The 25,594-nt window shown below is 38.1% G+C and overlaps 1 protein-coding gene across 1 annotated transcript in view; it reads right to left on the reverse strand.

The window, feature by feature from the left end:
* Positions 1 to 25,594, reverse strand: part of LOC128686531 (neural cell adhesion molecule 2-like) — a 927,464-nt gene that overhangs the window by 264,250 nt on the left and 637,620 nt on the right. Inside the window, exon 5 of the mRNA XM_070084201.1 lies at positions 7,619 to 7,744. Coding sequence (XP_069940302.1) covers positions 7,619 to 7,744 — 126 coding nt within the window. The remainder of the gene's footprint in view (positions 1 to 7,618; positions 7,745 to 25,594) is intronic.

Consider the following 25,594-nt stretch of genomic DNA (forward strand, 5'->3'; position numbering starts at 1 on the left):
GCTGAACTGGCCTTTAGCAGAAACATCAAAATTTTCCAAGAGACCTTTTTATTTACCTCTGATGTTATTGGCCTCATCATTCGCAAAAGTGGATAACAATTTTTTATAGAAACATTAGAATGAAACATATTTGAAATAGATTTCTGTCCTATAATGAGTATTTTTTACATATATTCCTCTGAATAACTCCCTCAAAACTGGTGTAGGTTTAGCATTCATATTTATAAGCACCGAAACGCAATTTAACTGTGATTAATGATAAAATAAATTTACATGTTAAGATATAACTTGTCCCGTGTAATCTTATTGCATAAGATAACATACCTGCTTAAATGCTGATTTTGTAAATTATTTTGTGGACGTAAATTTAAATTTTAATAAGCAGAAATTGTCTAGAAAAACTAAACCAAAACAACTTACAAAAACAAGGAAATCCTACCCTTCATCGAAGTCCAGATGGTCCTACAAATCTTTGAACTGCGCAACATTTCCTTTTTGTGTATAAACTTGTACCAATACCTTTATGTTCTGACGTTTAAATTGCAAAGACTTGTTATACAATATAGTGGTACGAACGCCATCACCGCCTGCAGCTCAGTGTTATTTGACTGTAGCCTCTCTCACCAGCTCTGCTCTTCCTCAGTCGCTCATCATTCCTCTCACCCCATTCACTCCCTCTCTTCTCCCCTCCCTTACCCTCTTATGTCTCTCATTTCCTGCCCTACCCCTCCGCCTCGCGTCTCTTGCATTTGAGCTAAATATGCGGGGCGAGTTTTTCAAAACCTTGAAAAACTACACAACTATTCTCACGTTGGCAGCGATCAAAGGGCTATCTGGGAGGCCTCCGCGCCTAGCTCATCGTCCATCAGAAATGATGGGTAGGAGAGGAAGCACGGTTCACGGAGCTTCGTAAAGGTGACACTCTCACAGAAACCAACGTTTTCTTTCAATGTAAAAAAATACGAATGTTTGTATCTTCTGAACACGGCCAAGAGTCCCTCCACACACTACCTAAAATAATTTATTAAAAATACTTGGTTTTATCATCGTATATTTTTTGCGGAATTAATGCAAAAATTTCTCAAAAATCATTCTGAACCTAACAAAAAATATATATTTCATTGTTTGTTTATTATTAAATTATTGTAAACTTATCTAAAATATATTTAGCTGGATTAGGCTAAATTCAATTGAGCTTGTTATAAGGTTAGGTAAGTTTTCTAAGGCTCTTTTGGTAGAAAATTATTAATTTTTACATTAACGCAAATGAAAAAATACATCATTAAACGTATAAGAGAAATTTTTAGAGAGGACTTAATTTTAAACGAGCTCTTGCTAACTGACCAGTTTTACCTATTCGGCACTAGAAATTATATATATATATATATATATATATATATATATATATATATATATATATATATATATATATATATATATATATATATATATATTTCTAGTGCCGAATAGGTAAAACTGGTCAGTTATATATATATATATATATATATATATATATATATATATATATATATATATATATATAAGGACAAAGTTCTTTGTCTCCACAGACTCCTAAGTGGTGCACTTAGGAGTCTGTGGAGACAAAGAACTTTGTCTGAGCGAGGAGAAGGCTGGAGGCAGTGGAGATGTCATGTCTGAGGGCAATGTGTGGTGTGAATATAATGCAGAGAATTCGTAGTTTGGAAGTTAGGAGGAGGTGCGGGATTACCAAAACTGTTGTCCAGAGGGCTGAGGAAGGGTTGTTGAGGTGGTTCGGACATGTAGAGAGAATGGAGCGAAACAGAATGACTTCAAGAGTGTATCAGTCTGTAGTGGAAGGAAGGCGGGGTAGGGGTCGGCCTAGGAAGGGTTGGAGGGAGGGGGTAAAGGAGGTTTTGTGTGCGAGGGGCTTGGACTTCCAGCAGGCATGCGTGAGCGTGTTTGATAGGAGTGAATGGAGACAAATGGTTTTTCATATTCTGAAATCACCTGTTTACTGTGATCTTTTTTCATATATATATATATATATATATATATATATATATATATATATATATATATATATATATATATATATATATATATATATATATATATATATATATACGCACAGCAACCACTGTTAAAACAGTGAAATTCCAATCGCTTTCGTGACTTCTCACATTATCAACGAACTATTGATAATGTAATTGAATGATGGATGTTGTGATGAAACAATAGGGGTTATTCTCTACTAGCAGCTGAGGTAGCCAGTGTAATACTTCCAAGTTTATCCAAATAGCTGGGGAGGTCTAGCCCCAGGTTTGATATAATGATTAGGGAGTCCTTTACTTCAGGTCCTTTACTTGAGTCCTTCCTTCAGATTTGTTATAATGACTGGTGAGTCCTTGCTTCAGATTTGTTATAATGACTGGTGAGTCCTTGCTTCAGATTTGTTATAATGACTGGTGAGTCCTTGCTTCAGATTTGTTATAATAACTGGTGAGTCCTTGCTTCAGGTTTGTTATAATGACTGGTGAGTCCTTGCTTCAGGTTTGTTATAATGACTGGTGAGTCCTTGCTTCAGGTTTGTTATAATGACTGGTGAGTCCTTGCTTCAGATTTGTTATAATGACTGGTGAGTCCTTGCTTCAGGTTTGTTATAATGACTGGTGAGTCCTTGCTTCAGGTTTGTTATAATGACTGGTGAGTCCTTGCTTCAGGTTTGTTATAATGACTGGTGAGTCCTTGCTTCAGATTTGTTATAATGACTGGTGAGTCCTTGCTTCAGATTTGTTATAATGACTGGTGAGTCCTTGCTTCAGATTTGTTATAATGACTGGTGAGTCCTTGCTTCAGGTTTGTTATAATGACTGGTGAGTCCTTGCTTCAAGTTTGTTATAATGACTTGTAAGTCCTTGTTTTAGGTTCGTTATAATGACTTGTAAGTCCTTGTTTTAGGTTCGTTATAATGACTTGTAAGTCCTTGTTTTAGGTTCGTTATAATGACTTGTAAGTCCTTGTTTTAGGTTCGTTATAATGACTTGTAAGTCCTTGTTTTAGGTTCGTTATAATGACTTGTAAGTCCTTGTTTTAGGTTCGTTATAATGACTTGTAAGTCCTTGTTTTAGGTTCGTTATAATGACTTGTAAGTCCTTGTTTTAGGTTCGTTATAATGACTTGTAAGTCCTGAAACCTCTCAGGTTGTTGTGTGTAACTGCCAAGAAGTTCATATCACATCTCTCCAAGTTTCCCCACCCTCGTTACAGTGACTATTTCGATACTGTTTCGCGAAGTTTGATGTAAAGAGACTTCTCGAGTTATTTTCATAAATCATTTTCATTTTTTTCAGATTTGATTTCCGTATAATTTGTTATACGTTGCTAGCTCTTTTTCGAGTGACATTTATATATTTTTCTATAGATTGGTTAATGTCGTTCATGTCCAGTCTGTCAATTAAAAAATCAAGTGCAATAAATCTGTTAAGCAATTCAATTTTAAACTGAGAAATTTTTGTTTTTTAACCTATCTAAAATATAAGGAGCTTTATTTTCAGTTAGTGATGCTGGTGGTGTTGAAATAACTCAACTTTATTATATAATAATTTTTTTGCTTCTAATAAAGAGAAAAATATAAATCTATTTCATTTCTAATACCATGAGGTCATTCACATTTCCATTTATACACGAATTGTTTTGAAAGTTAAGTGGTAATCAAATGATTTAGGTTATAAAATTCTAAAAGGGCTCGTTCATTTTAAACATCCACACAAATCTCAATAAAGCCATATTTTTTTTGTTGAAAGTAGCCTTTTTTTTTTTTTTTGGTTGAAATTCTTATTCATCCAGGGAAGTAGGATCGTCCAGTCAAATGAGTGAAAAAATGAAAGATGGTGAAATGTTTGTCACTACAATGAATGGTATACAGTACCGACAAGATAAAGAATTAAACTCTGACATGCTGTCTAGGAATTTCTTTTTTTCTCTGATAAGCATTTAAGAAGCTAAGATTAAGGTCATCATAAAATGGTAGGTAGAACAGAGAGGTTGCAGTTTCTTGCCACCTGATCGATACTTTGGCAAACTATGAAAACGTTACAACTTTTAAACAATTTTCGGCTACACACAAACAGGAACTTAAGTAAAGAGTTATTTATTTGCAACACTATAAAAGGCTGTCAGACCCACTTTGTGGCATGCAGTGTCAGCATGGCAGCCACACCTAATGAAGCATGTCAAGAACCTGGAGAAAGTACAGAGGTTTGCAGCAAGACTATTCCTGGAGCTAAGGTATATAAGCTATTAGGAAAGACTATTAGGGATAAACTTGATGACTGTAGAGTCGTACATAAATACTGAGGGAGAACTGATAGAGTGGACAGAGGTAGATTGTTCAAGGGATGGGAACCCAGGGACACTAGAGACAAATAGAAGATAAAAACACAAATGAGTCACAGGGATTTTAGGAAGTGTTTCTTCAGCCATAGGGTAGTCAGGAGGTGGAATAACCTAGACAGTGGAATGACAGATGCACACATACACATACACACACACACACACACACACACACACACACACACACACACACACACACACACACACACACACACACACACACACACACACACACACACACACACACACACACGTCATCATTCTGATTTTATTAGTTGAAAGAGCGACTTCGATGAGCCATCTTGTAGCAACTGATTGATGAAGTCTGTCACTTATGTCTGGTTACTACCCCTCACCATATCGACGTAGGGAGTAAAATAAATGTAAAGTGTTAATGTTTTGTTGATTATAATATTGTAGTATTCAATCCAGTTGCAATTCAAGGCTGTAGCCTGCTCGCTGAAGTTAGTTTGTGTATTATTAATGTATTTGATTCCATAATTTATGTTTTACATTATAGTTACCAGTTATTTTGCTCATTGATTCATCTATATTTTAAAGCAGTCTAGCATGGTTGTAATTCATGAACAGGTACTTGAAGTACGAATTTTGTATGATCTTTCCGCTGTTTAACTTTAACTGCAAACTCTGCATATAAACCAGAGATCGATTTTCAGTTGTTGCGAAAGGTTTGTTTGCAACTACAATATATGACATGAACTTTAAGAAAAAAATCGAATTGCAACAGAATCTGAAAAAAAGGCAGTAACAATTCATTGTTACGGCCTCTCTCACTTCTCTGTCTGTGGCTTCATATATGTACATGACGATCACAGTAGTTAAATAATATGTAGAGCGATCATCGGGGCCACATATGTACGATACTAATTACAAATATTCATTTTGATAATAACAATTGAAATTGCATTACTCGTCCATGCGGCGATGAGTATTATTAAATCAGGCTTGTTTAAATTATCCAGGGTGAATTAGATCATTATCTGACTTTGTTGTGAGCGAGAATCGCCATTCCAACCACAAGCTCCACACACAAACCCTTCCACACACACATGCATACATACATACGTACACCCATACACACACACACACACACACACACACACACACACACACACACACACACACACACACACACACACACACACACACATATTTGACAAACAGTAAAACACATACACAGGCCAAATGTCTATCGACAAATGCCCTTGAGAAAAGGTAACTAATACACACACATCCCAAGAAACTTAATAACTACATTCAGTTTAAAGGTAATTATAGCAAATTGTCTGTATATTGCCCTATACAGACAATTTGTTCTCTATACAATGAAAAAAATGCTTCCCAGTAAATATTTTGGTTATAGTTTTTGATTTGTTAGAAAAATGACTGAACCATTATGGACACATTACAAAGCTCTTGAGTTCAGCGAACTTGGTGATCAGTTCTTTCTTTTAGTTCTCCTGTATATGAATGATTTCTGTGTTACCAATAAATTTTACGTACTCTAGGTACAATCCAGCTTAGAATATATTCCTATAGTTAATGCAAGAAAAAATCGTAAGAAATCGTAATAGAAAAATCTCTAACAGGAACCTCATTCATACTGGAACTGCAGAGAAAAATATAACAGAACTTCATTGTTCTTTCACCTAACCTAAAATGAAAACATATATTTTCAAAGCTCATATTTTCGTACAATTATAATTTTTACTGCTTATAAATGAATAATATATATATATATATATATATATATATATATATATATATATATATATATATATATATATATATATATATATATATATATATATATATATATATATATATATATATATGGAGAGTAGCATTCTCATTTAATTTCATGTAGAAATTACTTATTATTTGTATTAATTAAATCATTACCCATAACTGCTGGTCGTTGACGAAGGACAGGCAGTGTACTTCATCAACGACAACGTGAGCATCATCAGAGAGCCAGGAAAAATCACACTTCTTCATCGTGTGGTTGCAAGCCACATCATTAACACTATAGGCACTTAAGGAAATACTTTTTAAACACAAATATTTCCTTTTTTTAGTGAAATCACATTGAATGAGTCATGGATGCTAACATGATATTTTATATATAGAACCACTCAGTTGGAATAATGTACAGTAATGCCTACGGAAGGAGGTACAAGAGCTCACAACTATTATATCATCGTTGCCGAGTACTGAGCAGTCTATGAAATAATACCAAGAGAGAATTGTGTCTATATATACATTAAATGTAAACAAACACTACATTATATCTGCGAGTGTATCGGAACTCACTCTAGGATTATCGTGTCTGCTGAATATCTCATGGTATACATACAGTGAACAAGTGAAGTGTAGCAATTATTTCTTAGTGACAAAACACTTAAGATAAAGTTTTCTAGTAGTTATACTGTGCAAAGATAATCTTAGAGATAATGAATATTCAGAGTGACAGAACATGGAAATCAAGAATTCTTTTTTACGTTTATAGGATCTCGTACACTAACATTTGTGTGATATCAAGTGCTGTTTCATTCAGAACATTTGATCCTTCATTGTTAATACAGTTAACAACCCTAATATTAAGCAAAGCACATGTAAATAGGAAAGTCACTGTTGAAAAGAGACACAATACACAGACGTTTTGCCTGTAGACAGGCTTGTCAGCAGGTGAAACGTCCCAATAAATCTCCTCTCTTCAAATGTCTTTTTCCGCTTGTCGATTCTGCGTTATCGGTCTCACCACATGTAAATAAACTGTTAAATAAACCCTAAGGAATATTTAGAAGGTAGTCGTTTAACCGTACCAATTGCATCACTGTGCAATCAAAATTATTTATTAAAAATCTTTTTAAATACTATTACAAACACATGTTATGTGAAAGCCGCATAAAACAGTGTAATCAATCTTTTTACATGGCTATTAAAAGTATTCACACCTTTAAGAGATTATTAACTGAATGGTATTTATGATTTTGGTACGTTATTAGGTGAGCTATTTCTGTGTCTGTAAGAAATAGCAAAAATTATCTGCTATGCTACGTTTGTCTTTACTAAAGTAATTGTTTTGGTCGGTTCTGGAAGTGAGCTGAGATAGAATGTAAGCTCTCGTTAGGTTCCAGAGGATCACTCTAAATGTTATCCTATATACATATATTTAAGTGTAGAAGACAGAGTAAGAAGAGATACTGAAAAACAAATCTTACCTCCAGTGACCTTGCAGATAAGGTCCAGCGGATCACCCTCGTTGTATGGACCAATAATAGAAGCACCTGACTGGCCAACAACGAGGTGGTTAGTTGAGTTATAGATCTCTGGCTTCTTTGGCGGTACTGCCGGAGAAGAACAAAATCGTTCATTAAACAGAAGAGACACAGACAGAGACAGAGAGAGATGGAGAGAATATATATATAAATATAAATATAAATATGCAAAACAACCTCTGTGAAAGAATAGAGAAATTCCAAGCGCTTTCGTGACTACTCATATTATCAAGGAACAATGTGAGTAGTCACAAAAACGCTTGGAATTTCTCTATTCTTTCACAGTGGTTGTTTTGCATATTCTGAAATCACCTGTTTCCCGAATCTTATTGCATATATATATATATATATATATATATATATATATATATATATATATATATATATATATATATATATATATATATATATATATATATATACACATATATATACATATAAATATATATATAAATATATATATATATATATATATATATATATATATATATATATATATATATATTTATATATATATATATATATATATATATATATATATATATATATATATATTTATATATATATATATATATATATATATATATATATATATATATATATATATATATATAACATGTTTTGGTTGCTCCCTTGCAGCATTGCACAACTCCTGATGATGCACTGAGAAGTCTGAAAGTACTTGAGATAAAGATTTCCATCCCCCCGTGGCTTGTCCTGCATAGTTGAGATAGCCCGTCTGCGATTGTTTGCATATATATATATATGTATATATTTATATATATATATATATATATATATATATATATATATATATATATATATATATATATATATATATATATATATACATATATATATACGCATATTCTTAAATCACCTGTTTACCGAATCTTATTGCATATATATATATATATATATATATATATATATATATATATATATATATATATATATATATATATATATATATATATATATATATAAAGTGAAATAACCTATAAAAGTGTAATTAACACTTGTCAGTGCTTAGTAATAACCCACATAGAGACAAACCCACAAGAAGAATTTGTCTGTATCTGGACCACTTCCGTCTTTTTCCAAAGATACATAAATGAAAGAAAAATATGAATACAGAGGAAGGCTGCGCCTCTCAGCAGCGCAGGTGTGAACGTAAACCAGGTCACTGTTCTACATGCAAACACTACACTGCATTGGAAATAGTTAATTAATTAATAAAAACTGTCGTTATAGATATACAAAGGAATAAAACCGAATGCAAAACTAAACCAGCTTTGATGACAAAGCAATTAGTAGATCCAGTTTATGTTACCAATGTATACGATTCTTTTTAAATAACAGCCAACTCTAATTAATATGAAAATGTTATCGGATTACAAAGGTAGTAATATGATGAGTAATGTCACGTGTATGTGCTGGCACAAGGCTCGGTTCCAACACTTAAGTGACAAAGACCTACTTTAGAAGCGTGAGAAATAGATGAATATCTGATCCCTAGATAAGTTTTCGTTGTATTCTTAAATTTTCAGTATTTTATAAAAAATTTTATTATTCAGTTTAACACCCATTATAGGTATATTTTCAGTGCATTTTCATGTCAGTCACATTCCCATCAGCTGAATTCTAACAGCCTCATGGAAGCAATTAGAAATACTTTTTTTTAAAGTAGCATTTTATGATATTTCATTTATCATGTGAATAGTTACCTACGTTAATTGAGTGCCATTTTGTAATGACGGAAGAGAAAAGGGTTAGAACCACTTTCTTTGTATCTGGGTAGCTACGATTCGGCTGAGAAGTGGATTTATAGCACCAGTAAAGGTCTTCAACAATCCTGATATAGGACAATAAATTCTAACACTTGACAGCGTGAGAGTTTGTTGCTTAGTTTGGTTAATACCCTTACTATTTGATTTTCGAACACCAACGTTTACAATACTGAAGAAATTCTTCTTCTATTCAAAGGCTTGCAACATAATTTTTTCTCTCTTAAAGACCAGATAGATTTAATATTTCTACATTATCGAACTCGATATAGCCAATAAAGCCAGCATCTGAAAACTACAGTGAACATTTCCATGAATAGATCTCTCTAGCGAGGAAACCTGACGAACACAGGGGTCTAAGGTCTTCTACACTGCTTTTCTGGCAGCCACTTTATTGTTGGATCCAGTGGCCTACCTTTATAAGAGCGACATGACCAATTACTTTGCAGGAATATTTGTAAAAGGTTGTCATGATTTTGCATTAAAAGAAAGTGTAAAGCTCTCTTACTCCTTTCATCACTCGAGCCTGACAAGGACATCACACGAGATCTCCACTGTAGTTGGAGCACTTGACGTTACACATGAGAAAGAAAAATAGAACTTTTGCTTTATGCATAAGCATTATAATAATAATAATAATAATAATAATAATAATAATAATAATAATAATAATAATAATAATAATAATAATAATAATAATTATTATTATTATTATTATTATTATTATTCTTATTATTATTATTATTATTATTATTGGGTTGATCTTAGCTACACAATAAAAATAAAACATAACTGGAATTCATGTGTTCACTAACATCTTTACCGACAAGCATCCATCAAGGTAAACAGGGATTTCTAACCTATTTTTTTAACTGTGACGCAGAAAAGTCACAAAAAACAAAGTGTGTATGCAGTTGCTACCGTTACAGGCATTTTCAGTCACATTCATAATAATGAATTGTTTGACCACGTAAAGAATTTCTTTTTTTTAATTTGAAGGAGGGGTGAGGGCAAAACACATTAGCCAGAATTAAGTCAGAGGTAAAAAAAAAGGAATGCATACCTTTTACGTAATATTATATGGTAGAGAGATGGTAACATCCGGTATGTACGCGTTGTGTTTTGCAGGTTTTGTTTATTAGTCGCTTTTTGCATGACGAGAAAAAAAGAGAGGAAGAGAATGAGAGAGACGAGAGGAAGAAAAACGTACTTATGTACAGTTCAAGACACTTACTAAAAGAAACATTTCAGTGGCTTCATTATTTCTAATACAAAGCTAAAACAGGTTAATATATAGTGGACAGTGGATGAGACGAGCAGCATAAGTGAAGTGAGGCAGGAGCTATGTCAAATTGTAGAAAATACTTGGACAAATATAAAAGTGAGAGGTTGGATTTGAGCAGGGCTGCCTAGCATGAGTCGCTGCATAGCTTCTCCATGCTCAGCGTGTTCACTTCACCGCGGACCCTAACATGGATAGCAGTTTTTTAACCAAAAGTGCCCTTTTCTACAGTTTGTGGGTATTACCAAACCATTTACAGAGACAAAATGAGAAAGAAAAATCATTCTTTTGTTAATATTACATTTTATATATATATATATATATATATATATATATATATATATATATATATATATATATATATATATATATATATATATATATATATATATATACAAAACTGTAACTAGCTGAGGAATCGAACCCCATGTTGTTTGGGCCCGCCTCATGGTGAACAAAAATCACATGACGCTCTAACAAACAGGACCACTCAATCCTACAAAGATCATGCAACCAGCAGAGCTAGGTGTTGTACCGTGATCCGAAAACATACTATGGTGTTGGTGCCTCAGAGCTAATATCATTCTACTCCCCGTTTGGTGTACTATCTTCCACAAGTAGTATATTTCGTATGGTATCCACGAACGAGTAGTATTTAATCAATAACAACACTGCGACTAGCCGAGGGTTCGAACCCATGTTGTTTTGGCCCGCCTCATAGTGAACGAATATCATATGACTAACCCAGAGGACCACCCAATCATACAAAGATCACGCACCCAACAGAGCTAGGTGTTGTACTATGATCCGAGGACATAAGATGGCGTGGAAGCCTTAGAGCTAATTTCATTCTACTCCCCGTTTGGTGTACAAGCTTCCACAAGCAGTATATATCGTATTGTAACCACAAACGAGTGGTATTTAATCAATAAAGGTTGGGTGGTCCTGTGTGGGTTAGAGCTTCATGTCATTTTCGCTCACCATGAGGCGGGCTAAAACAACATGGGTTCGATCCCTCGGCTAGTCGTTGTGTTGTTATTGATTAAATACCAACGTCTCGGTGTTTCGATTTCATTACGGGCCACAGTTATAAAAAAAATGTAGTATAATCCCTTTACCAATTACAGTGCCTGGGATGCTCATCCTACGCAACGGGGGAGGGGGAGGGAGGAGGGGAGGAGGGATAGAGAATGGGAAGGGATTCTTGTTGCTCCGATTACAAGTTACACAGTCTCAATTAGTTCGCTTCGCAGTTCCACACAGGCTCTCCATTATCTTGGTTCACATTTAATGGGTGACTCTGGAGATGTGATAGTCTCCATTACAAGACTCCCCGGTCATCGTGGCTGGTTTTGTTTAAGCAGCTATACTGCACCCCCTAGAGTGATTCACATTACGAACTATAATGCAGTTACCTAACCTTAATATCAACATGCTCCATAATCTGTACCAATATGGAGTTTGAATTAATCTTAGTCTGCCCGAAATGCCTAGTCATGCTAGGTGCGATAGTGGCTCTCTCTGTAATTAGTATTTTATAATATGTAAACCAACAAATATCCTATAATATGTAAACCCCGCATTGTAATCTTCATAGAGAATAAACTTGACTGATTGATTGATTGATCCTCTTTAGTACACTTAGAGAATATACTGGTTGCTTATTTATGCTGATTTTCAGTTTTATTGGGATGTAATAAAAAAAAAAACGTTTATCTGAAGCCGTAGTCCCTTGGTCTGCATCCTCAGAACTCAGACCGCAAAGATACTGCGGTCTGATACTATGTTTGCTTAACCAAAGTGGGCTTACTGTATCTTAAAAATATCTACGTTGGTAACAACAACACTATTATTACTACTACTGCTGCCTCTGTTGCTGCTGCTATTGTTACTGTTGCTTTTCCTTTTGCTGCTTCTGTTGTTGCTCTGATTCTGATGCAGGTGGTGCTGAAGCTAATTTGCCGAAGCTAGAGTTTTGTCAGTAACTTAAACGTGATTTCGTCTGTATTAATGTTGGTAGAATTACCACCACTATATTAAGTAAAAGGACACAAGTGCAATTAATGTGACATTTTACTGTGCCAACGTTTCACTCTCCAGGAGGTTTGTCAAGCTTTTACGGTTTGACAAAGCTCCCAGAGAGCGAAAATGTCACATTAATTGTAATACAACACGTTTGATTAAACGTGTTGCATTACAACTTTGGGAACTATGCTACCTAGTCTTGGGACTCTGCTACTTGTATACGAAGCGTAAGTCCCAAATATATCTTTCTATGAACCAAGCAGCCAATTAGCATCAGAATTCTACTTACCTTAATCACAGTTGGGGTCGCTTGTACAACCATGTCAAGTTCTGATTGTAAAATTAATCTATTGTAAGATCTGTGGCTGAGTGGGTACAGCGTTGCGCGCACTATATACATGAACCACGGTTCGAGGTCCAGATCATTCTTCTCCTTATTTATTGACAATCGCTCGTTACAACGAACATATATATATATATATATATATATATATATATATATATATATATATATATATATATATATATATATGTCGTGCCGAATATGTAAAACTGGTCAATTAGCAAGAACTCATTTAAAATTAAGTCCTTTCTAAAATTTTCTCTTATACGTTTAAAGATATATTTTTTTAATTAATGCTGATGTCAAAATTTATAATTTTGCACCAAAAGGAACTTAGAAAACTTACCTAACCTTATTATAGCAAGAACAATTTATTTTAGCCTAACCCAACTAAATATATTTTAGATTTGTTTACAATAATTTAATACTAAACAAACACAGTGAAATATATTTTTTTCGTTAGGTTCAGAATGATTTTGGCGAAATTATTGCATACACATATTTTCACTTGTCCTATATGGCAAGATGAGCGTTGCTATTTAAGCCAAGATCGCAAGTTCTGCCTATTCGGCACGACATATATATATATATATATATATATATATATATATATATATATATATATATATATATATTGTATACATATATATAGTTCTCCTAAGATTTTTTAATGTACACCTGCACTTTCCTATCGTTTTCAACGAAAACCAGGATCAACGATCAACACCAGTCACACATTGACCTTGTTTTCTAGTTTCGTTAGCACAATTCATTCGAAAAGAATTTTTTAAAGAATGAATGCACTGTTAGAAAATATAATAATAGGTTTCTTATAGATGCATTTCTCGGAAAATTTTAAGTTATCCGTTCTTTGTGTCCCTATAATTGTAAGTCATTGTGTGAATCAAGTTTTAGTGGAACTCCAAAATAATTTATTAAAATGTTGAGCTATGATTCCATTTGCCTTAATTTTTTATGTGTTTAAGCTAAAGAAAAATATCAGTTGAAGAGGATGAATGATGACCAGATACGGAAGATAGATAGACTTCTGACAAGATAAAACACATGGTTACTGGAATTTTAATTATTTTAATAAGAACAAAAACATAGCTATAAAGTTAGAGGAAGTGAATGGAGATGGATAACGAAACATCATTTTGGGAAGGAAAAACGCATACAGTAAGAGTTCAACAGAAAGATTTAAGAGTAACCCTTGCTCGAAGCTGTAATCAGTAGAGCCGTATTTTAGGGATTAAAACAGAATGAGAGTTGGATGTTTTATCACTGCGTGAATAAGAAAAACCAGAGGGAATGTAATCAAGATACTATACAAAGTACTTTAATACCATGGATGTAACACGAACAAAAATGAATGATTAGAAACTTCAACTTAAGAGGACTCCATACCAGGGTTCGGAAATATAAATAACACGTTCTTTCATGTTAAAACGAACGAAAAGGCTAGAGTTCACCCTCACAGCAAAACTCAATTAGGTATAATTACAAAAAAAATAATTAAACATATGTATATTAATATCACTTGCTAATATGGGATACGTAAGAAGTTATTCTACAGACACAAGGCCAGGTCAAAAAACGACACACAATAATGATACATAATCATTATTTTATGTGAACACTAACACGGCAAAACAATACAATACCACATAACTCATTACAATATAACTTTAACAAGATATCAGAGTATAACACAGTATAACATGACACAGTACAAACATAGCACACCATGACAGTTTAACATAATATATCACGATACAGTAACAAGAACCAAAATACGAATCTAACACAGTAACAGCAGCGTTCCCACGTCTACTCCAGCAGTACTTAACACAGACGTGTAATTTCTTTAAGTGCCTCAGAGAGTGTGTGTGTGTACTCACCTAGTTGTACTCACCTATTTGAGGTTGCAGGGGTCGAATCCTAGCTCCTGGCTCCGCCTCTTCACTGAACGCTACTAGGTCACTCTCCCTGAACCGTGAGCTTTATCATACCTCTGCTTAAAGCTATGTATGGATCCTGCCTCCACTACATCGCTTCCCAAACTATTTCACTTCCTGACTACTCAGTGGCTGAAGAAATACTTCCTAACATTCCTGTGATTCATCTGAGTCTTCAACTTTCAACTATGTCCCCTTGTTGATGTATCCCATCTCTGGAATATCCTGTCTTTGTTCACCTTGTCAATTCCTCTCAGTATTTTGTATGTCGTTATCATGTCCCCCCTATCTCCCCTGTCCTCCAGTGTCGTCAGGTTAATTTCCCTTAGCCTCTCCTCGTAGGACATACCCCATAGCTCTGGGACTAGTCTTGTTGCAAACCTTTGCACTTTCTCTAGTTTCTTTACGTGCTTGGCTAGGTGTGGGTTCCAAACTGGTGCCGCATACTCCAATATGGGCTTAACGTACACGGTGTACAGGGTCCTGAATGATTCCTTATTAAGATGTCGGAATGCTGTTCTGAGGTTTGCTAGGCGCCCATATGCTGCAGCAGTTATTTGGTTGATGTGCGCTTCAGGAGATGTGCCTGGTGTTATACTCACCCCAAGATCTTTTTCCTTGAGTGAGGTTTGTAGTCTCTGGCCCCCTAGACTGTACTCCGTCTGCGGTCTTCTTTGCCATTCCCCAATCTTCATGACTTTGCACTTGGTGGGATTGAACTCCAGGAGCCAATTGCTGGACCAGGTCTGCAGCCTGTCCAGATCCCTTTGTAGTTCTGCCTGGTCTTCGATCGAGTGAATTCTTCTCATCAACTTCACGTCATCTGCAAACAGGGACACCTCAGAGTCTATTCCTTCCGTCATGTCGTTCACAAATACCAGAAACAGCACTGGTCCTAGGACTGACCCCTGTGGGACCCCGCTGGTCACAGGTGCCCACTCTGACACCTCGCCACGTACCATGACTCGCTGCTCTCTTCCTGTCAAGTATTCCCTGATCCATTGTAGTGCTTCCCTGTTATCCCTGCTTTGTCCTCCAGTTTTTGCACCAATCTCTTGTGTGGAACTGTGGCAAACGCCTTCTTGCAGTCCAAGAAAATGCAATCCACCCACCCCTCTCTCTCTTGTCTTACTGCTGTCACCATGTCATAGAACTCCAGTAGGTTTGTGACACAGGATTTCCCGTCCCTGAAACCATGTTGGCTGCTGTTGATGAGATCGTTCCTTTCTAGGTGTTCCACCACTCTTCTCCTGATAATCTTCTCCATGATTTTCTGTGTGTGTGTGTGTGTGTGTGTGTGTGTGTGTGTGTGTGTGTGTGTGTGTGTGTGTGTGAGTGTCTTCCCTTGTGTATGTGTGCTTGTGTGTGAGGGAGGGATGGTTGGGGGGGTAGGTGGTGTGGTTGAAAGATCCGTCGTGTAGGCACAAATTTAGTCTCATTTATCTTTCCCAATTATGCTACATTCTCCACTTATTGCCCTTTCTGGATTACGTATTAATTGTTGCTGGTTATTATCATTTTCTTTGTTCACATTGAGAGAGGACTTCCTAGCTTCCTAAGTATTCTTACTGCTAATAACTACCGGTAGTAACACTGCCTGTGTGCGTGTGTGCATGTGTGTGTGTGTGAGTGTGTGTGTGTGTGTGTGAGAATGTCTTGTGCGGTGTAATGACTGGCCGCAACTTCTTGTGACCTGACACAACCCTCCTGGGACTTGACCCTAGCACCGTCTTACAATGTTGCCCTTAAAAGCTTGTCCCACCTACCTTCTCACACTCGTCAACACTATATTCTCTATGTCTATGCTATTTCTATTCTAATTCTGGTAATAGCTTGCAGGAGTGAGTGACCATTATCAAACAGTATGCAAGGCCAGCCAGGGCCGTCAACATACAAACCACAAATAGGCGAATAAACTTGCGCTCAATGGTGCTGTGACAGGTTGCCAGCTGCTGATGATGGAGTCGTTGTACGTAGGTCTTAAATTCCTATTTTGGAGATCCTTCACCCGTGATGTTTATAACCATATATTCTCATACATCCCGCTTCCTCATGCGATTTCACTCTTCACTGATGATAGTATACACTTCACATTATATACACTTCACTTTATATGTATAATGGCACACAACTTGTCGTGACGTCACTTCTTCAGGCCTACCGCTGCCAATGTGGCAAGAGCGCCTAAGACCCCCAACGGTTTGCGCTTTGAAATATTATGATTTCAGCTTTCCTCTCACTTTCTTTAACTAATAACTTTAATAATCACTCGTAGTATTGTTCACTGACGTTCCACTACCACTGATTACTGCTAGCTGTTATTGCATGCCTTACAACGCTAAGGTTCTCGGAGCCTTGTTACCCACGTCTGCACCCCACGGACCCACGCGTGTGTGTGTATGTGTGTGTGTGTGTGTGTGTGTGTGTGTGTGTGTGTGTGTGTGTGTGTGTGTGTGTGTGTGTGTGTGTGTGTGTGTGTGTGTGTGTGTGTGTGTGTGTGTGTGTGTGTGTGTGTGTGTGTGTGTGTGTGTGTGTGTGTGTGTGTGCGCGCGCGCGTCTATTTTTTTTTTATTTGTTTGCGTGTTCTTGCTTATGCGTGTAATTGCTTAATTACATATTTGGGTTTTCTGTAAAAGGGACGGTGAGCTCAAGCTCTTGTTCCCACTTTTTAATTCTGAACCCAGTTATGTCAAATTGCCCTGTCACTTCTACTTCCGAACCCGTGTATGGAGTCCGCCTCCTCTGTTACCCTTAACTAATTTCACTTCTTTCCATTTGAAGTTTGTAAAGGTACTATCTGACATTCCTATCGCTCAAATGAAATAATTGTTTTGTTACATCCTCGATGAAGATACTATCGTTAACTATTCTGTTTATACCCGGAGTATTTTATATGTCGTGATCATATGCCGACTTCTTCGTACCCTTTCTCATTCTTTCTTAATAGCGTAGTCCCCTCAATTGCATTACCAGCCAGAATCCCCTCTTTTGAACTTTTTTAAGTATTACTTTGTGTTTTATTAGGGAAGGTTTCCACCATGGAGGTGTGTACTCAAGACTGATACGTAAGTATGAAGGAAAAAAAATGCTTTGACTGAGTGTTTGTTACAGCTCCTGAATGTCATTTACGAAATTCATTTTCTTGCCCGACTCCCGTTATCAATTTCTGAACTTTCTTTATCTGCAGATATTTTTATTATTCTACGTTAGATTAAGTTATGGTAAGATAGGTTACATAAATCCATAAAGCAGTATATTTTATGTAAAGTAAAAAGACACAAGTGCAACTAATGTGGCATTTTATTGTGGCAACGTTTCGCTCTCCAGGAGCTTTGTCAAGCCGTTACAAGCAATACATGGACACAGAGGGTATATATAGGCTTAGAGTGAGGTGCAATACTAGTGTTAGTAGTAGTAGTAGTAGTAGTAATGATATAAGCTGTAGTAGTAGTAGTAGTAGTAGTGATATGTTAATTGTTCTACCATATTGTATCACCACTACTACTACAACTTATATTACTACTACTACCACTAGTATTGTACCTCGCTAAACCTATATATACCCTCTGTGTCCATGTATTGTTTGTAACGGCTTGATAAAGCTCCTGGAGAGCGAAACGTTGCCACAATAAAATGTCACATTAGTTGCACTTGTGTCTTTTTATTTTACATATTGTCGGTAATTCTACCAACACATATACAGTATATTTTATTACAAAACATGTAAACTAAGAAAAGGGAAGCGATACTTCCAATAACGTGATTTCTTGTAAAGCAGAGATAAGGTTAAAATCCACACTTATATCACACAGTAACACCATTAGAACACTAGAGCAACACCTTTTCCACAATAAAGAAACACCGCGAGCAAAACTATCTCAAGAACAGCATCATCATCATCAGCTCCAGAGTGGCACCCACAACACTAACATCAGAACATCACCACAACACGATTACCAGTACTAGAGTAACACCAATAATACTACCATCAGAACATCGCCACCATCAGAAGAACACTATTACCACTACCATCGCTATCATAACACATTTAGAGCACCATGACCAGAATAACATTTTCATCATTCCTAAAACAAACCAGAACTGAAACAAAGCTTTTAGAACCGTCAGAAAAACACCACCAGCGCCATAGTAACACCAGCATCAGCAAAACCAGCACCAGAAATACCATCAGCAGAAATACCATCAGCATCGCCACAGTAACACCGGCACCAGCAATATCAGCGCCAGAAACACCATCACTGGAATAACGCTGCCAGGAACACCATCAGTGCCACCAGAAAAACAAGCCCTGTATAAACACCGCCAGTAACACCATCAACAGCAACATATTAACACCAGCACCAGTAACAAAAGCACCAGCAACATCAGCACTGGTGCAACGCCCCCAGAAACACCATCAGCACCACCACAGTAACACCAGCAGCAAAAGATCCCCAGCAACACTAGCACTGGTAGAACGCCAACAGAAACACGAGCACCACCACTGCAACACCACAGCAACACCAGCAGCACCATAGCAACACCAGCACCAGATTAACACCACCATAATAACACCAGCACCAAAGTAAGAACCACAGTAACACCAGCCTGGAGCAGCGCCACCATAAACACCATCAGCACGACCACCACCTGTACTAGCGTCACTACGAAGACAAAGTGCAGCTAGAGGAGATTGAGGACACGGCTGCTACACTTTCATCAAGGCCTCTTAAGTGATGGACCAAGGTTCCAGATGTACGTCTTAAGACTTCACAGTTTCTGCAAAATTTGTCTGTTGTTGTTTTTTTGCTTGTTTGTTTTTTATATTTTTTCAACCGCATTGCTCTTTACTCACTTTACTTATTTTTTTTATCTGGCTTTTTCTCTTCTGGTTTATCTGTGGAGTTTTTTCCAACTATTTGTGTAGCAGCGGCTCTGCATCAGTGCCACTCGTATTGAGAACGAGGCTCCATATTGCTCAGGAGAGGCGTCAGTCCGGGCAATACCTGGGCCGCAATATCTTCATCTTCTTTTCTTACTCTGATGCTGAGGTTCCATTTTTTTTTTTGTGTGTACATAGTTATATTGTCGCGTTTGTTGTAGCTTGTGTTTTATTTCTTACTGCATTGGTTAGGGATCTTTACTTCTTATTGTCTATTTCCTCTTTTCGCTCCTATGTGATCTTTTTAGCAGATTTTGTTTATAGATCATGGTGACAAATAGTACAAGCTTCCTTAGAACACCTAATTCGCAAACCTCTCGAAGTCATGTAGTCTATAAATTAAAAATAAGTTGCAAAGAACCATAGTTCAAGAATGAACAGAAAAAAATGGACGAGGAATCAATGGCAGTAAAACTGACGATCATGAATGATGCAGCATAGGGCCTGCCACACATAGGACCACGGTTCGATTTCTTCCCAATTTTTACATTATATATATATATATATATATATATATATATATATATATATATATATATATATATATTATATATATATATATATATATATATATATATATATATATATATATATATATATATATATATATATATATATATATATATATATATATATATATATATATATATATAGGATGGGATCCACCTCTGGTGTAAATTGTGAGACCCATAGCCTCGGAGAAGTGGATAAAAAGGATTCAAGGAAGAATATTTGGAGTTCTTCCTGAAGCCGTTTAAATATTCCACTTCCCCTACCACCCCACCTTTTCATTCTTTTTTACCAATAGGTATATTTTATTACATAATATGGTACAAAAGGTTTAAGAGATACATTGTTGATATAAAGATGGCATATACAGTACAGATGTGAGAGATACATGTCTAGTACATATTGTTACGCGTTTGTCACTGATTATAAGGCGAAACTCTCATCCAGCTCTTCAGAACTGGGGCGCTTGCCCAAAATGCAGCAGGCATTACCCCTCTGAACAGCAGCGCTGAGTCGCTGGAACAGAAAACTAGCTGCACTGGGATCCCTAGTTACCCTGATGAGTCTTTTGCCTAGCTCCTTAAGGAACTTAGATGCACACTTTCCCCATGAGCCAAGGGTCTCTGAGCCTATGGGAACAAACATATAATGATGGGCAAGTTCTCCATATTTCCTAGACTTTTGGGACTCCCTAAAGCTGGCGGCTGCGCCTCCCTTCCTCCTTGGAGCTAGGTATCAGCCAAGGTAGATGCACATGTGTAGTCCCACACCACCTGCTTACCGTCTGTCCAGGCTTGAAGTGTGATACCATCTGAATGGTTCTGGCTACCATCAGATCTGCATAGTTGGGGTGGCTCCCTTGCTGCTGGGCATCCGGCTGTTGTGAGGCTCCTTTTGATAATGTTAGTAACCTCCTCATGTCTTGCAATCTTTCCCTCGGATTTACGGCACACAGGACCATGGTACCCGAATCGGTTTGTTGCTTCATTGCCACCTGCCACAAATACACCTGTGTTCGGCGAGAATACGGGCGGCAAGTCGAAGGGCAACACAAATGCCGATGGTCTGTGGGTCGAGCCGTGTGCCAAGGCTGGAGTTGGGAACAGCCAACAGAAAGTCCCCTGCATGAGGAGCTCTCACTGCCCGGAGGCAGGCTCTATCCTTCCCTGACACACTCTGAAGCATTGTTGAGGCTATTTTCCCCACTATCGGGCCATCCAAGTGAGACTGTTTGTAGTTGTTGGGGGGAGCAGGTCTGGTTTCAGAGCCCGTTAGATTATCCCAGATCATGGATCCGTCAATGAGCTTTTGGTCCTGGACTCCAATCTTGTCCCTAAGATGTTCAGGGAGAATTGCTGCTACAAGCCCTCTGGATGCAACGCATGAGGACAGAAAAGCAGGTAGTGTAATCTGTGATGACTTGCGGACGCCAATGCCTCCTAGTCTAACTGGAAGTGTAGCTTGGTTCCACTGCCCGTCTTCTAGAGTAAGGTTCAGTACTTTCGTAAAAATCTGCCTCAGGATACTGTCATATTCGTGCAGTATTGGGTTATCATATGAAGGTGCACATCTTAGGAAATATGTCAACCTGGGCAGACTCAAGGACTTTGTGAGAAGATACAAGGCATCGTGGGTGTCAAGATTGCCTATTCGTTGTTCCATTATCCTCGGTTCTTCCGATTTCTTCCTGAGGATTGTGTCAATGGCAACGCTTCCCAGAGGTGCTCCGAGCAAGACGCTGTTTGTAGGGACAATGACTGATGTTCCTGGTAGTTTGGATCTCACTGCATTTATCACTTGTTGGCTGACTGAGATGATTTCACACTTGGATGGATTCAGGATGAGACCCATTTCCTGTCCCCGTGTCATCACTTGTGTAAGATCACCTAAGAGGGACTCCTTTGTACCTGCTATTGTGCCATCATCCAGGAACAAGATGTTTAGCTCACTGGTCAGTCTGACTGTGATTTCCCTAACTGCTATACAGAAGAGAAATGGTGCAAGAGGATCCCCTTGCTGAACACCCTCTGATGATGTGATTTCATGCTCTCCAAACAGGAGCATTGATTCCTTGCTATATCCAGCTGAAACAAAGAGGAAGAGACCAGGGAAATGTTCTTGTACCGCTGCTAATACCACATCTCTTTTCAGGAGATTAAATGCATTCTAGAAATCTAATTTTACCACTGCATTGTCCTCAGGATGGTTGTTAATATACGCCCTTGTTGCATGAACCGCTGCTTCGCTTCCTTGAGAGACCCCAAAACCAAGCAGGTTTGGTTGAAGCATCATGGCTGCCTCTGTGCGAATGCTTCGGACAGCAGCTTTGGAAACGAGGAGGCGAAAAGTGTTGCCTACTGCAATAGGCCTAATTCCTCCATCCTTTTTTTTAAGTGTACAAAGTGTTGCACCAAAAAAGAAATGTTTAATTTCGTCGTGAGTCAGACCAGCCAAGGAATTGTTGACGAACCTTGTGGTCTCTGAAAGCAGTGTCTCTGCAATCTCCCCAATAACTGGATTAACCATTTCCTTTAAATGTTGTGGCCTTATTCCAGTGTAACCCCCAGCAGAACTAGATAGGAACGACATTATTGCTTTGTAAACGTCCGAGTCTTCCACGATCAATGGTTCCACAGTGGGGACAGAGGTGTTGGAATCGTTGGTGCCCCTGGTTTCCCAGGCAGGGTGCTTTCCTGTAAGTGCTTCTGCGTGTCAGCATCCCTGGGGGCAACTTTATCTTCACTGGTAATAATTCTGATTGCCCCCATCGTGTTGCCCTCTTCAATTTTGTTGCTCACCTGCGCTCTGACTTTTTCACTGTCAGTGGAGTGAGTGGGGGTTCTGCCTCTCCCGTTTTCGTGTTGACGGGGAAGGCGAATGAGGTTATCAGTTCTAGGAACGTCTCTTAAAGATTTAATGATCATTGAGGCTAGCCTAATTCCACTTCTTTCCGGCACAGCTAAGCAGACATTGACAAAAAGTATCAAGTTGTGCCATGCCTTGATGGTTGGTGGAGCATTTAGGATAGTGGAACCATCGTTTACTTTTTTAAGAGGTCTGTAAGTTTCCCAGCTGCGTGTGGACGGGCTGCTTTAGGAATATGTGTGAGTGTCCTGGTACCTGTTGCTTTAATTGCTTCCAAGATATCATCTGATGAGATGAGGTCTGTTGGAGTGGGTTCAGGTGCCTGAGGTGGATCTGGATCATCCCTTTCAACAGGAGGACATCCTGAACCAGAGCAGCTACCGTGTTTGTGGAGGAAACCATTAGAGTTGAGACAACGAAGCTGTAAGGACGACCGGCACTTGCCTCTCCTAGTATTGCCAGCCGTGAAATTTCTCTGGCTGCTCGCTTCCTCCTGGTTGGCATCCATCTGCCTAGACTAGACTGTAGGAGTGGAGTATGACTTACTGGGTGGGTATGGTGCGTGGAAGGTAGTAAACTTGACCGTTTGTTATAATAAGGTTGGGTAGGTTTTCTAAGGTACTTTTGGTACAAAATTATTAATTTATATAATTAACATAAATGAAAAAAATATCTTGAAAAGTTTAAGAGAAATTTTTAGAACTTAATTTTAAATGAGTTCTTGCTAATTGACAAATTTTACCTTTTCTGTACGACACATACACACACACACACACACACACACACACACACACACACACACACACACACACACTCACACACAAAGACAGGATGTTCCAGAGATGGGACACAGCAACAAGGGGACACAGTTGGAAGTTGAAGACACAGATGAATCACAGGGATGTTAGGAAGTATTTTCTCAGCCACAGAGTAGTCAGGAAGTGGAATAGTTCGGGAAGCGATGTAGTGGAGGCAGGATCCATACATAGCTTTAAGCAGAGGTATGATAAAGCTCACGGTTCAGAGAGAGTGACCTTGTAGCGACCAGTGAAGAGGCGGTGCCAGGAGCTAGGACTCGACCCCTGCAACCTCAACTAGGTGAGTACACACACACACACACACACACACACACGTGTGTGTGGTCAGCAACTCCTACCTGTCGCCCGACACTGTGACGGATATTAGTGTCAGCCAGTGTGGACACAGAGGAATAGTCCCATGCTAAGAGCTTGCCATTCTTCTAAGGATAGATGGTGATCCCATCGGGGCAGTTTGCTGGGTTGTGGGCATTGTTGGCTGCTAGTGATCGGGGCTCCCTCTCGGCTGGGCATCCAGCTGTAGCAAGGGTTCTCTTAATGATGTCGTTGACCTCATTGCGTCTTGCATGCCAGCTCTTGGTTTTGGAACAGTTAAGACCATGTAGACCGTATTGGTGTGCTTGCACTTCGCTGCAAATACACGTATATTCTGTGTGAATTGGGGCAGCAAGGCGCAGAGCCACTGCAATACGGAGGGTTTTAGGGTCGAGGCTCATTCCCATTGCCGATATAGGAACTATTTGGAGAAAGTCCCCGGAGTGATGTGCGCTCACAGCCTGGGGGGACAGGCAGTCTCCCTGTCTAATGTTACAGCCCTGAGCATGTTGGCAAGCGCCTTTTCAGCGATCGGGCCATCCCAGCTTGACTGTTTGTGAGCCAGTGCTGCACTAGGGTTTGGTGCTGGAGCAGCAAGAGTCTCCCATTCAGTGATGGCACTGGCATAGTTAGGGTCCTGTATTCCTGATGAGTCACTGAGGTTATCAGGAAGAATCAGTCTTATTAACTCGTTTGATTCTATGGAAGAAAATAAGAAAGCTAGTAGAGCAATCTGCGAGGATCTGCTTACTCCCAGCCCCCCAAGCCTGACCGGGAGTGAGGCTTGCAACCACTGTCCATCTTCAAGGGAAAGATTCAATACACTCTCTAGCATGGTTTTAGGAGAGAGTCATATTCCTTGAGTTTCGGACTACTGAAGGCTGGGGAGCATCTCAGAAAGTAGGTAAGTTTTGGGACCGACAGGCACCTGGTGAGTAGGTAGAAGGCATCATGTGTATCAATGTCTTTCATCCTGCCTTCAATCGTCTGGAGGTCTGAGACTTTTTTTTCTAGGATCAGATCGATGGCATTGGTCCCAAGAGGAGCGCCAGGGAGGTTGCTATTGGCTGGATC

Source organism: Cherax quadricarinatus, chromosome 12 (assembly GCF_038502225.1).
Source record: "Cherax quadricarinatus isolate ZL_2023a chromosome 12, ASM3850222v1, whole genome shotgun sequence".
In the NCBI taxonomy this organism is placed as follows: Eukaryota; Metazoa; Arthropoda; class Malacostraca; order Decapoda; family Parastacidae; genus Cherax; species Cherax quadricarinatus.